The following is a 13,265-nucleotide window of genomic DNA, read 5'->3' as shown; positions in this document are numbered from 1 at the left end:
TTCTAACTTCTCTTGTAGGCATCTTTGAAATGAGATTGATACGTCATATGAAAGGTGAAATAATAAGCTTTCACATGGTATAATATAATTTTGTATAGTTTGTCAAACAAAAAAATTGATTCCATAGCGTGAGAACATACAAATAAATGTTTTTTTTTTGCTTTTTTTAATGAAATTTGATCGAGTTATTTTTGTAGATGTCTCATAGACCTGATCGATATATATACAGGGTGTCCCACAGTCACCGCCCCAAACGAAAACCATGGATTCCTGAGGTCATTTTAAGTCGAAAAACTTAAGAGGTAATTTTCTCGTTTTCGTCCCGTTTTCGAGTTACCACTGTTTTTATGATTTTTGTTCTCTTTTCCCTTATCTAGCTTTATTTTTGCCAAACTACGTTTGATTTGAAAAATTTTTTTACAACCAATCAAGAGTTTATTACAGTTTAAGTTTGTCTCAAAACTTTTTTTTCTGCGGACAACCGTTTCTCCACACTTTGGCATCAAACACAATTTTCTTCGTTTTTTAAGTTGTTTTTTACACTTTCATATCATTTAAGTCAAAAAAACACGTTAATGAGTATTAATTTTTTGTGCTTTTTATTAAAGCCCAGTTTATTTCCATAAAAAAAATAAGTTTTATTTCATAAAAAAGGCTACTGAAAGTAATTAAAAAAAAATAAACAAACTGAGTGAATTAAAAAAAAAATAATTTTTAAATAAAAAATTAATTTAAATGAATTAAAAACTTTTTCTGAGCTATTGTGGTTAAGAAAAGAACAAATAAATAAAGCTCAGAAAAAGTTTTAATTCATTTAAATAAATTTTGTATTTAAAAATTATTTTTTTTTTTAATTCACTCAGTTTGTTTATTTTTTTTAATTAATTTCAGTAGCCTTTTTTATGAAATAAAACTTTTTTTTTATGAAAATAAACTGGGCTTTAAGAAAAAGGACAAAAAATTAATACTCATTAACGTGTTTTTTTGACTTAAATGATATGAAAGTGTAAAAAACAACTTAAAAAACGAAGAAAATTGTGTTTGATGCAAAATTGTGGAGAAACTGTTGTCCGCAAAAAAAAAAGTTTTGAGACAAACTTAAACTGTAATAAATTCTTGATTGGTTGTAAAAAAAATTTTTCAAATCAAACGTAGTTTGGCAAAGATAAAGCTAGATAAGGGAAAAGAGAACAAAAATCATAAAAACCGTGGTAACTCGAAAACGGGACGAAAACGAGAAAATTACCTCTTAAGTGTTTCGACTTAAAATGACCTCAGGAATCCATGGTTTTCGTTTGGGGCGGTGACTGTGGGACACCCTGTATTTTGAGCTAAGACAATAAGCTTTCAGATGGTATACATTTTTTTATAGGTTGTTAGGGAAAAAAATGGAATTAATGACATGAGAAGATAAAAATTCATGTTTTTTTTTTGCTTTTTTGATGAAAATGATTGTTTTTCAATAAATTATTTTTGTACTTTTTGCGCATTGTAAAAATTTAAAAATGGTTTTATTCTTAAGATGAAATACTTGGCTTTTAAATTGCAGAATTTTTTTGTAAGAAAAATAATATAATGATAAAATAAAAAAGGTATTTTTTGTTTTAGCTTTTTCTTGTAAATTATGATTGTTTGAAAAAAGTAAACGCTTCAATTGACTCATTTTAAACAAAAGCACACAACCTGTTTTCTGACGACGTTATCACGTAAAATCATCATCCGTAAACCGACTTTAAAGACAACCTCTTTTTTTTATAGCGCAAACCTTTAGACCATTTAAGTTTCTTTTGGTGCTCCTTGGTACTGATTTAATGAAATAAATTTACTTACACTGAATGAAGTATTTCTTCAAACAACATTCAACTATCTGAAGCAGAATTTTAGTTCTTCTTTTCAACTTTGTATCATTTTAATAAATAATGATAAACGATGAAAAAAATGTTTAACAATATCTTCGAAGAACACAAATCAGATCTTAAAAAAACTCAACGCCCACCTTAAACACAGATATTTCGAATCAACTACCTAACTACTTTCTTTTCAAATGCAATTTTTTTCCTAGGAAAAATTCACCTGCAGAACTCCATAATGTAAATTATTCCATTTACAATCCCTTCATTAAAGGACCCTGTTCATTAAACATCCTAAACAACTTCAACAACATCTTATAGTAAATTATTGTTTATTTTATAAACAACTGCTATTATTGACTTCTAATTTACACACATTTTACAGTCGTAGAGCCCAAAAAATAATTTGGGGTTAAATGAGAAAGAGAATCCATTATCTTCCACAGTAAATGTATTTCCATTTTTACCATCAACAATTTCTTCTCTACAAAAAAATGCCTTATCCAATTCTCGCAAACTCTCTAGGTGTATCGAAGTAAAAGTATAAAAACCTTTTGCAATAGTAAAATATACCATATATATATAAATTTGTTAAAGAATAAAATCAACTTCTACACCTTAAAAACCCAAAACGAACTTGAAGTGCGGTAAATAAAATTAAAATAAAATATGCAAAAGGAGCAAATGGCAATATCTTTTTTTTTCTATCTCTATCTAAAGAAGGTGAAGGTATTTTTTTTTTTACCTATTTTTACCTTCAGACAGCATACTGATGGCAGGCGTGCAAAACTAAAAGTAAAAAAGTGTTCTCTCCCTAACACAGCCGTCAAGGACCTAATCTTATTTTTATCGTAATGCCATGAGATGATTGCGGGTATAAAAGGTAAAAATCGACAAACTCAAAGAGGACGGAAAAAGAGAACTCTTTTATACCCACATTTCCTAGGCGAAACGAAGTATTGGCTGATGGCAGAAAATAGAGAGCCGAAGTGGATCTGGGATAGTTTGCCTTCCGGCATCTTATCGTAGGACCATGATAATCAGCATTAACAAAATGAGAAGCTGTCAAGAAGGTACCTTTGATAGCCATAGTCAGTAGGTAATATTGTATACATTTAAAGATACAGAAAAAATATATATATACAAAATTGTTGTTAGTTTGCAGTTGTTGTTGTTGGTGGATTGTTGCAAAGAAAAGAGATCTGGAAAGATAAGGAAGCTATATCGAAGCTTTTGGTTATCCTTTTCATTCCATCACCTATAAAAGGATGGACGCAACCAACGAACGGTTTAGTTCGTTTCACTTCGGTTGGGTTCTTCCTGTCGCTCTTTTTTTATATTGTGCATGTTTTATTATGTATAACAAAGTTGAAAGGCATCTTTTGAATTAAGGTTAAATTTGTATCTATTCATGTAGAAGTAGATAGATACACCACCATCCACCAACCACCACTCTCCGAAGGATGTGATGATACCTATGTTTCGAATTGTTGAAATGGATTTTCTTTTCGGAGGTTTATTTCTTGTCCTAAGTTGATTTGAAATAAAATTTGCATCTTTTGAGTCTTTTATTTCGAAGGAGATAGTCCATCAGATGGAAATTTCTTTATCTACTAGAAAGTAGCTTCAAATGAATAAATTTTACTTTTTTCGCGTAAAAAACAGAAACTGACAGGTTTTTCGTTTCGTCTCTATTAATAAAGTTCTGTTTTTCCTAACTTGGTTGATAAGAAAACTTACTGAACCTCATATAAAGCCTCGTAAAGTTTATTGGGATTACTTTTATTTTTGCTGATGGTTAAATTGGGAAATGTAGTTGGGAAATTTTATTCAAATAATAGATTAGTCTTTGAAATTGCCAGCTGTATTGCTAATCCTTAGACTGATGGACAGAAATGTCATTGTTTTTGAATTCGAATGTAATTCAATATACCGACTGTAAACCGCATTAAAATTCTTGCTGTTAAAAAACATATGTCTGTAAGTTAACACCGTGATTTTTAAGTAAAAATAACCAGTTTTCTAAAGTTAAAAGATATGCATCTTTCGGTCAGCTTACAAATCAGACCACTGTCTATCTAATATACGATAGAATTTTTAACCAAGCTGAAAAGTAAAAGTTCTCATGAGGAGAAAGCTTAACGTTGAAAATCCAAATAAACTCAAAGTCGGGTATTGCAAGTTTGAACATTTTTATGTCATTTCTTAAATAATTCTATTGGCTCGCTACTTATCTACCTATATAATTGAAAAAAAAAAGAGGTTGTCGGTAAAGCCGATTTACGGACGATGATTTTACGTGATAACGTCATCAGAAAACAGGTTGTGTGCTTTTGTTAAAAATGAGTCAATTGAAGCGTTTACTTTTTTCAAACAATCATAATTTACAAGAAATAGCTTAAAAAAAAAAATACCTTTTTTATTTTCTCATTATATTAATTTTTTTATTTTAAAAGCTTACAAAAATAATTATGCAATTTAAAAGCCAAGTATTTCTTCTTAAGAATAAAACCATTTTTAAATTTGTACAATGCGCAAAAAGTATAAAAATAATTTATTGAAAACAATCATTTTCATCAAAAAAGCAAAAGAAAATTAATTTTTATCTTCTCACGTCAATAATGCCATTTTTTCGATTTCATTAAAAAAAGCAAAAAAAACATTTATTTTTTTTGTTCTCAGGCTATGGAATCATTTTTTTTGTTTGACAACCTATAAAAAAATATATACAATGTGAAAGATTTTTATTTCACCTTTCATATGACGTATCAATCTCATTTCAAAGATGCCTACAAGAGAAGTTAGAATTTTTTAAAGTCAACCATGTCGAATTTCCAGACTGAGATTACGGTACTTCTCACACTGGTGGCTGCTCGGGGGGCAACAGATCACTGGTGTTTTAAGGTTTTTTGCAAGTTTCTTGATTTAACATTGTGTAGCTTGTAGTTAGTCTACCGTTATGTGTTATATACCAAATGAAAGGTAATTGTATCAGGATGCTCATAAAAGTTTAATAGTATTTCTATCTGCTCTTGGTCAAAAGTTATAACCTGTTGAGTTCTAAAATTTTATTTTACCGTTATCTCAAAATTGTGTTTACGAAAATGATCGCACACATTTAGTCGTGGTCATGGTCTATCATTACTCTTTATATTTTTTTCCTGTTTCTAGAAAAAAAGATAAAAATAAAAAACGATGAAAATCGGTTAATAACGGTCAAAAAACGTGTTTTTTAAAAACTTGTTTCTTCCGTTATTCAGTCAAAACTAGCTAAACGATTAAAATTTTTTGCACATGTATGCATAAGGCTAAAGCCTACATGTCCTATAACTTTGAAAGCTAAAAAATAAGCTAAAATACAAAAACTACCCAAAAATACCCCTAAAAACAAGGTGTTTTTTAAAAATTCATATTTCGAAACGCAGAGTGTTGGAAAAAAATCCGTATCAGACGCCTAATTTTTTTTTCCCTCGTCTTTCACCTGGTTTCTTTAGAATTGTCAAAAAAAAATGTCCCTACCCAATATCATCATTTTGTCATAGCCCCCACACGTGTACAACCAACGTTCAAACAAAACGTTATAGCTTAGTTTAAAATTTGTTAAAATTTTTTCTTAAATGCAGTCATCTATCTATAGCAAAAAAATCAACTCTCGCTCTACAACTTCGCGTTTAGATTTTAGCCCAAATTTCATCTTTCCGTTTTACCCCTGTTTACCCTATTAAATGACGGAATTTTTAAAAATCCTTCATTTGGATTAAGCTTTAGGTTATTATCTTTCAAATAAGCTATAGAAGATTTTTGTATCTCTAATAGTTTATTTTTAATTTTTAATTGAAATTTTTGCCGCGAGAGTGGAACGTTAGAAAATGGCGTCACTTTTTTGTGGTGGCTGCCATGGTTCATCGATTTATAAGACGTTATCACGTCAAAAAATGTGATATTTTTCATATTGTATTTAAGGATTTATATAAAATTTTGTGAAAAATGAACATTATTATGTAGGTACCTACTATTAGATGTATTAGATGTATCAAGAAGAAGAATCATTGAAGCGAGAATTGGTTCTACTTGAACAACCAAAACACTTACAAAAACACTTACATTTTTAAAATTTTATTTCATTTAAAAACTGTTCTAAAAAAATATCTGAAAATATATGAATATAATTATCGAATCGAAAAGGACGATCTACTTTTTAATTATTTTTCAAATCAATATTGAAATTATTTAAAATACCATTGGAAATCCTTATTATTACGATTTTGCTAACAGTACTTAGTAAATTAAATTTAACTTTAATTCGAGCAATAAATTAATTGGTGTTTTTATGGCAAAAAAGGTTTTAAAAAACATAAGATTTTTTGTATAACAAAATTATTTTTCTCTATAACTAGCTTTTAGCGATTTCTGGCAAAAGTTGTATTTTATTTAATGGATAATTTTTTAACTTCAAATTATTATTGAGAAGAATGTTAAAAATGTATTTCTTGCTTTTTTTTATTTTTATCTTTAACAAAATATTGTTGGATTTGGATGACATTTTCTGAAATGAACGTTTTAATGTTTTAAGTAAATTAAATAATTTGGAAAATTTGAAAACAACATTTTTTTGGTTTTATTTTTTTACTTTAAGATAATGTGGATTGGATAATACAAATTTAGCAGCGATTATAAGAAAAAGAAATTCAAAAAATTTTGATAAAAAAATAATTTAATTTAACAAACGCATGAGTGTCATGATTTTTGTGTTGGGTTGAAATCGTTTAAATTTTTTTCTTAACCAATTTTTAACCAATTTTCATAAAATTTATATCATGGGGTTCACAAATATAAATATTTGAAATATATATTATTAATAAAATAGCTAATAAGTTAAAGTGTAAAATCTAAAATCGATGTCAAAATCGAAAATATGGTGAAAAACAGTATTCTTGAAATTCAATTTATTAAGTTTAGGATTTTCATAAAAACTACATGTGGTTACATCATTGATGATGTATAAAGGCTTTTTTTTTTTTTAAATAGAAGGTACCTAAAGGTAGAATTTTTCAATGTCTGGAAGCTTGAAAACCCCCAACAGACTAGTAACTAGTTTTGCAAAACATTAACATTATATCCCTGTTAATAGTCGATAAATAGAAATATTCCATTGTTTTCACTATAGAAGTTCTTAGAACTTCATATTTATGATACGAAAATAAAATCTGCATATTACCAAATTAAAAAAAAAACTCTTCTTGACCGGAATTTACAAAAAAATCGATCACAAACATGTTTTTTCTATATTTCCATTTTTAATAGTAGATATTGTTCTTCGGTAGCAGCTAAGTTTATCCACACCACCAAGTAAAAGTTTGGAGCAAAAAAAAAAAAAAAATGCTGTATTGAAATTTCAAAACCTTAAAAAAATTTAAAAATTTATCTTTGGTTTAAAAAAAAAAAAAAATTGATGCTAACTTTAAACTTTCGGGTTCACTGAAAGAATTAAACAACTAATAATATAATTTTTTGGTGTTAAATTTTATTAGTAAAAGTCATTGCCACATACGTAGAACCTAGACCAAATATAAAGTTTCCAACTTTGTATTTTAACGATCATAGTGAACAAATAATTATACTGTGATAGTTTTTAGAACTTTTTTTTTGCAACAGAGCGGAGACACATCGATTCTAGTTAATTCGAGTATGCTGAATTCAGTGGTGGCACCCGTTTTGAAAGTTTGGCTCAAGTTTTCGAGATATTTCGAAAATAAAATCTTAGGTCGGGACTATTAAAATACTGATAATTTCGAATAATTAAGTTTTTTTAAGCAGTTTTTAGTTTAGAGAAAAGCTATTCCTGTATATTAACACTATTCCAACCTAGATTGTTATGTTTCGGTCGCTTACAAAGCATTTTATAAACAAAAACTTCACTTTTTCATGTTTTTTTTTATGTTGTTGACTTTCAAAGCCTTTAATATGGATGCAATTTGAGGTTAACATTGATTCGGGATATTTTATATTATTAACATAGCATATAATTCCAAAAATGAATAAAATACTGCAAACCTGAAAAAGTTCACTAGTGAAAATCAGTCTATTAAGCTACGGAAATGTATTAAATAACACTGGTAAGCAAAATTAAACTTTATTTTTTGACACAAGAACCAAAATATACTTTTCTGAAGGTGAAAAGGGTGCTGAACTCGAATCCGAAGCCATACATATTTATTTGGCTTCCTTTTTTTAAATATTAGTTATAAAAGGGAAAAAAACGTTATTTTGACTGCTTTTATCCCGGCATGATGTAAGTATATAAAACATTTTTTGTTCTTCCAAAAACTTTTTAATTCATTTATTATCTGATACAGTAGCGAGCAAAAAAAATGCAAACGAAAAAGTTTTAAAGAGTTTTGAAAAAGAACTAAGTTACCAAATTTGGCATATTGAAACTGTTTTATTTTCATTAAACAACGTCAATTTGAAGAATATTTTACTCCAAAACCATTATTTGGTCAAAAGTCTACCTAAATATGCTTTTTTAGACGAGCAAAAAAATGCAAATGTTTTTATTGTTTGCATTTTTTTTGCTCGCTACTGTATATCTTAAGCTTAAGCTAAAAATCCAAAAACTATCTTAATCTTAAGTTCAAGCTTTGATACATTTCCGTAGCTTAGTAGGCTGATTTTCACTACTGAACTTTTTGAAATTTGCAGTATATTATTTGAACTATATGCTATGCCAATAATATAAAATATCCCGAATCAATGTTTAACTCAATTTGCATCCATATGAAAGGCTAAAAAAAATTAAAAAAAAAAAACATAAAAAAGTGAAGTTTTTGTTTATAAAATGCTTTGTAAGCGACCGAAACATAACAATCTAGGTTGGAATAGTGTTAAATATATAGCTATATACAGGAATAGCTTTTCTCTAAACTAAAAACTGCTTAAAAAAACTTAATCATTCGAAATTATCAGTATTTTAATAGTCCCGACCTAAGATTTTATTTTCGAAATATCTCGAAAACCTGAGCCAAACTTTCAAAACGGTTGCCACCACTGAATTCAGCATACTCGAATTAACTAGAATCGATGTGTCTCGCTTCTGTTGCAAAATCGAACTATCACAGTGTTATTACCTACTTCCTTTAAACAGAGGTGGAAAACTTGAAAAAATCGTAAAAATTCTGTAATACGGTGCTTAAAAACAAAAACATCAGAAAAATTCTCAAAGTTGGATAACAATTACTGTCACTAAAATGCGATTATTTCTGACACCCAGTTTAGCTGAAAAGTGGGTACCTATTGAATCCTTTACTGATATTTCAGTATGACGTCATCTAAGCGCTTAACTGAAGTCTACAGCATTCATTCCTTTAGCAGCAGCCTTCAGAAAGCTGTTCCCGAAGTTTTCAAATAGTACACTAATAAGAAGTAAAAAAAAGTGAAGTAAGTACTGGTACATACATTTGAGTCAACTTAATGGAATTGTTAGAATTCAATAAGGATTTTGAATAAAAATATTCTGCCTCTAGCTATTACTGCAAGAAACTTGACATTTTGCCTTTCAGCACTTAAAAATCACGTAAATTTCGGAATAAAATAATAACCAAAATGAAAATCGAAAATATACTCTTATCGATTGAACTCAAAATGTCAAAATGGAATTTAAATTTTAGCAAAAAATGGTCCCTTTGATTAGGGAAGTGGCCAGGGCATCCCTTTAGTCAATTTTATCATTATTATCAAAAATTTTGTCAGAAAGAAACTCAAACAATAAATAGTACAAGTTGTTATTTATACATTATCAGGGTTCACGTGCCAAAAACAAAAGCCTTGTGGCATGCAATATCTTTTAAACATACAAAAATATATTTCAAACGTTTCATATTCAAACTTCAAGATAATTTTGAAAGACATCTTCAAAGTGTTTTATACTTTTTAAAAATAACAAAAAGTAACAAAAACTTGTGGTAGACATTTCTTGAAGTTATAACATCACTCGCATTATAATGATGTTAATTGTATTCTCGTCTTTAGAACAACTTCACCATCATTCAATCTACTTTACACCCAAAAGAAAACAATCTTCTTCTCTTATAACTTTCTGCTGCCATTCAAACAAAAACCTAATGTTTTCATGTTTTAAGTATTTAAATATAGAAGCTTCTCTCCGAGGAGTTAATTGTGAACTATTCATGTGAGAATAAGGAAATATTTTCCTTTTGTTGCTGCAAGGATAATAATAGTATTTTCATCGTCATTCATAACTATACAAAAATTATAATACCTATAAATGAATCATAAAGAAACCACACTCTTGTATCGTTCCTTATACAAGTCAACTTCGGTACTAAGCTCATTTTCGAAGAGTTTGAGTTGTGTTTTCTTGGTTTTGAATATAATATTCACAAGATTTTGTTGTGTTGTGTGACTTTGCATGTGCTTATAACTCTACCATAAGACTCATCTCTCTCTCTAAGGTCCTTATATACTTCAACTTAGGACAAAAGGAAAATGACTTAAGTCATTTTATGATGTTTTGAACTTAACCTTGTTTTTTTTTTTTTTAACTTTTTTTTATATATATATTTTTTTTAATACCAAACTCCATCTCTCTTTTTCTTTGGAAAGATGCTTACCTGGATTGTGGGCATTGCACTAAGTCTAAAAGGCAAAGGAAAAACCAAACCAAACATGACTGCACTGCACTGTTCCTTGCCATTTTCTCAAGAGCTTTAGACTTGTGTGTCAAGAGTGTTAGAGATGGGAGAAAAGCAGAAGGGTATTTTGTTGAGGTAGAGTGTTAGTATCGTTATATCCACTTAAATGCACCATTATACAACATCTACAACAATCTACTACATATACAAGCCAAAACACCACAAGTTAGAAAGATTTATGCATTTCTTCGTTGCCATCTTCTCCCTTACAGTTCCTTTTTCAAACCACAAAAGCTCTGTCTTACACTCTTATACCATTTCTATGTATAAGCTTACAACCAAACCACACACAATAAACCGCACTCTGAAGAGGCTTGGTAAAACAAAAAAACAATAAATGTACACATACTTTACTCACCAAGTACCACTGCTCCTTGAATAAAGGATCTGGAAAAATATTGTGCGGCCCAGCGTCTCTGTACTGAATTCTTGGATGGCGCATTAGAGATGACGTCGGTCGATGTACGGCCGATGGCCCACTTGCTGATGGCTGGTAGACCACACGATCGTAGCCCGTTCCGGAGGGCCTTAACACCTCGTAGGGATTGTAATCGACAGGTATTCCGTATTCGGGTTTGTAGTCGCGTTTGGGACGCAGCTTTTCGTGTTGCTGTTGCATCCATCGGACCTATAGAGAAAGAGAGTAGAATGGGAAAAAATAATTGTTATTTAAGGAGAGTTTTTTAAGAGGTTGTTGTACTTAAAAAGGCAACAATAACACAAAAAAAAAACAAAAGAAAGTCAGTTAATGGTTTAGTGATTTTGGAATTGCTATTGAACAATTTAAGTTTGGAGGAAGTTTATAACATAGCTATTTCCGTAAAAATGATTTTTGCAGTCAGTAAAATCGGATCTAAAAATTTCAAGAAACACCAACACCACAACGAAAATGAGATGCTGTTCAATTTTGTCTAAGTTTACTGCAACAAAGGGAAATTAATATTTTGTTGCAGGAATCAATGATATTGTTCAACATAATTTTTGATAATGAAAATCATTAATTGTATTAAGTAGAGTTTTTAAAGGGGTACCTACCGTAGACCAACTTTTTCTTCCTTAGAACACCATATCGCAAACAGAAGGTTGTTGATGTGGTTGGAAAGTTGTGCAACGGGGGATAATTTTAGAGGTACCTAACTTAATTAAGTGTGGTAAAAATTCAAGTTATTTCATATTTTTCAGCAGGTAAGTTAGTTTCCTTATAGGATCCTGGCAATCTCCAGACTGTCGAACCTTTAACCAAATCGACTAGGTATTTGGTAATTAATTGAAGGAAGAATGCAACCAATACTTTGAACGTGCAAACTTTAAAACCTTAGTCAAGATTCAAGTTTTTGGTTAGATCTTAAAAAATATTGAAAAGGTAACAATACGTAGATTTTTGCACCTGAATTTGATTGCATTCTGTAAGAGTCGGTAAGAGTACCTACATAACTAACCCATTGGATTGAGGAATGAGTAAGTAAGTAAAGAAAAAATAACTTTTCTGGATCACTTTAAAAGTTTTAGTGAAATGAATCAAAGTATAATTAAATAAAATGCACGACTGGGGTCGCACGTACTTGCTCTTATGCTTAAAGTAACTCTAATTTTAAAGCTTTTTATTCAAGAAAGTTAGAAAAAATTTGATATTTTCAAGAAATTTCATAGGTAGTGTAAAAAAATAAAATCTGTTTTTATAATTAATTAAACACCGTTTTAAATAATGTTTAAAAAAAACAAGTATGCCATTTTATTACTTGTATAATAAGGTATTTTTAGAAAAAAAATTTCGAAAATCGTAGCAGCCGTTTTTTTTTTAAATAATTTTTTATATATAAAAAATTTCTAACATTTTTCAACAAAATAGTTGGTATGCCATTTTGAAGAAATAATTAATTTACACATAAAAACTAAATTTCAAAATTTTTCATTATTTCGTTTTCAAAAAATTGATTTTCAAAAAAAAAATTTTGAAATATTTTTTAAAAATACAAAAATGCGTTTTTTGAAAATTTTCTAAAATTTTAATATTACCTTTGCTTAAACACTTTTGTATAAATTTTTTTATTAAAATCGGGTTAATGTTGTACGAGATATGAGGCGCTCAGCGCCAAAACGGCCTAACCCACAAAATTTCGTTTTGAGAAAAACGAGTTTAAAAAAAATCATATTTTTAGGGTTTCTTTTTTGTTGGCTTGTAAAAATTATAAAAAAATATTATTTAATTTTTAGTTTGTAATTTTTTTTAGTTAGGAGTGTTGGCTATACTTTTGGGCTAAGGTCTGATATTTTTTTTATTCCGAAACTACATTTGTTATAAATGATTTAGGGAATTTTATCGCCGAGGCCAAAATGGCGTCCACTAGAGTGACAAAAGTTTTTGGCTCTAATTTTAACTCTATTTAATATAATTTAATGGGAATGTATTTTTATATTATAAATTGTTTTATTGCGGTTCGATCTGTGTACTCAGTTTGATTTTTTTGAAAATGTGGGTTAGGCCGTTTTAGTTCTGAGCGCCTCATATTCAGAAACGAAAAAAACCGTTCTATGACAGGTACCGTTAATAACCGTTAATGGCTGTTATGTGTAATACTACAAACAAAAATTTTATTTAAAATCGTTAAAGCCGTTTTTGAAAAAAATTAACTTTTGTATTTCCGTTATATGGCAGGTACCGTTAGTTTTTGTTATAAAAAAAAATTTCAATTTCCCCTCCAGG

General features: G+C 29.0%; 1 protein-coding gene across 2 annotated transcripts in view; it reads right to left on the bottom strand.

Annotated features, from left to right (window-relative positions):
* LOC129911426 (furin-like protease 2) overlaps positions 1 to 13,265 on the bottom strand; it is a 280,911-nt gene that overhangs the window by 142,920 nt on the left and 124,726 nt on the right. The window contains exon 5 of one of the 2 annotated variants that reach the window (XM_055989229.1): positions 10,911 to 11,189. In XM_055989229.1, the coding sequence (XP_055845204.1) occupies positions 10,911 to 11,189 (279 nt within the window). The remainder of the gene's footprint in view (positions 1 to 10,910; positions 11,190 to 13,265) is intronic. The other variant, XM_055989230.1, reaches the window with a different exon arrangement.

The sequence above is a fragment of the Episyrphus balteatus genome, chromosome 2, assembly GCF_945859705.1.
Source record: "Episyrphus balteatus chromosome 2, idEpiBalt1.1, whole genome shotgun sequence".
Lineage (NCBI taxonomy): Eukaryota > Metazoa > Arthropoda > Insecta > Diptera > Syrphidae > Episyrphus > Episyrphus balteatus.
Note: the sequence above shows the minus strand (reverse complement) of the source record. Positions and strands in the feature narration are given on the sequence as shown.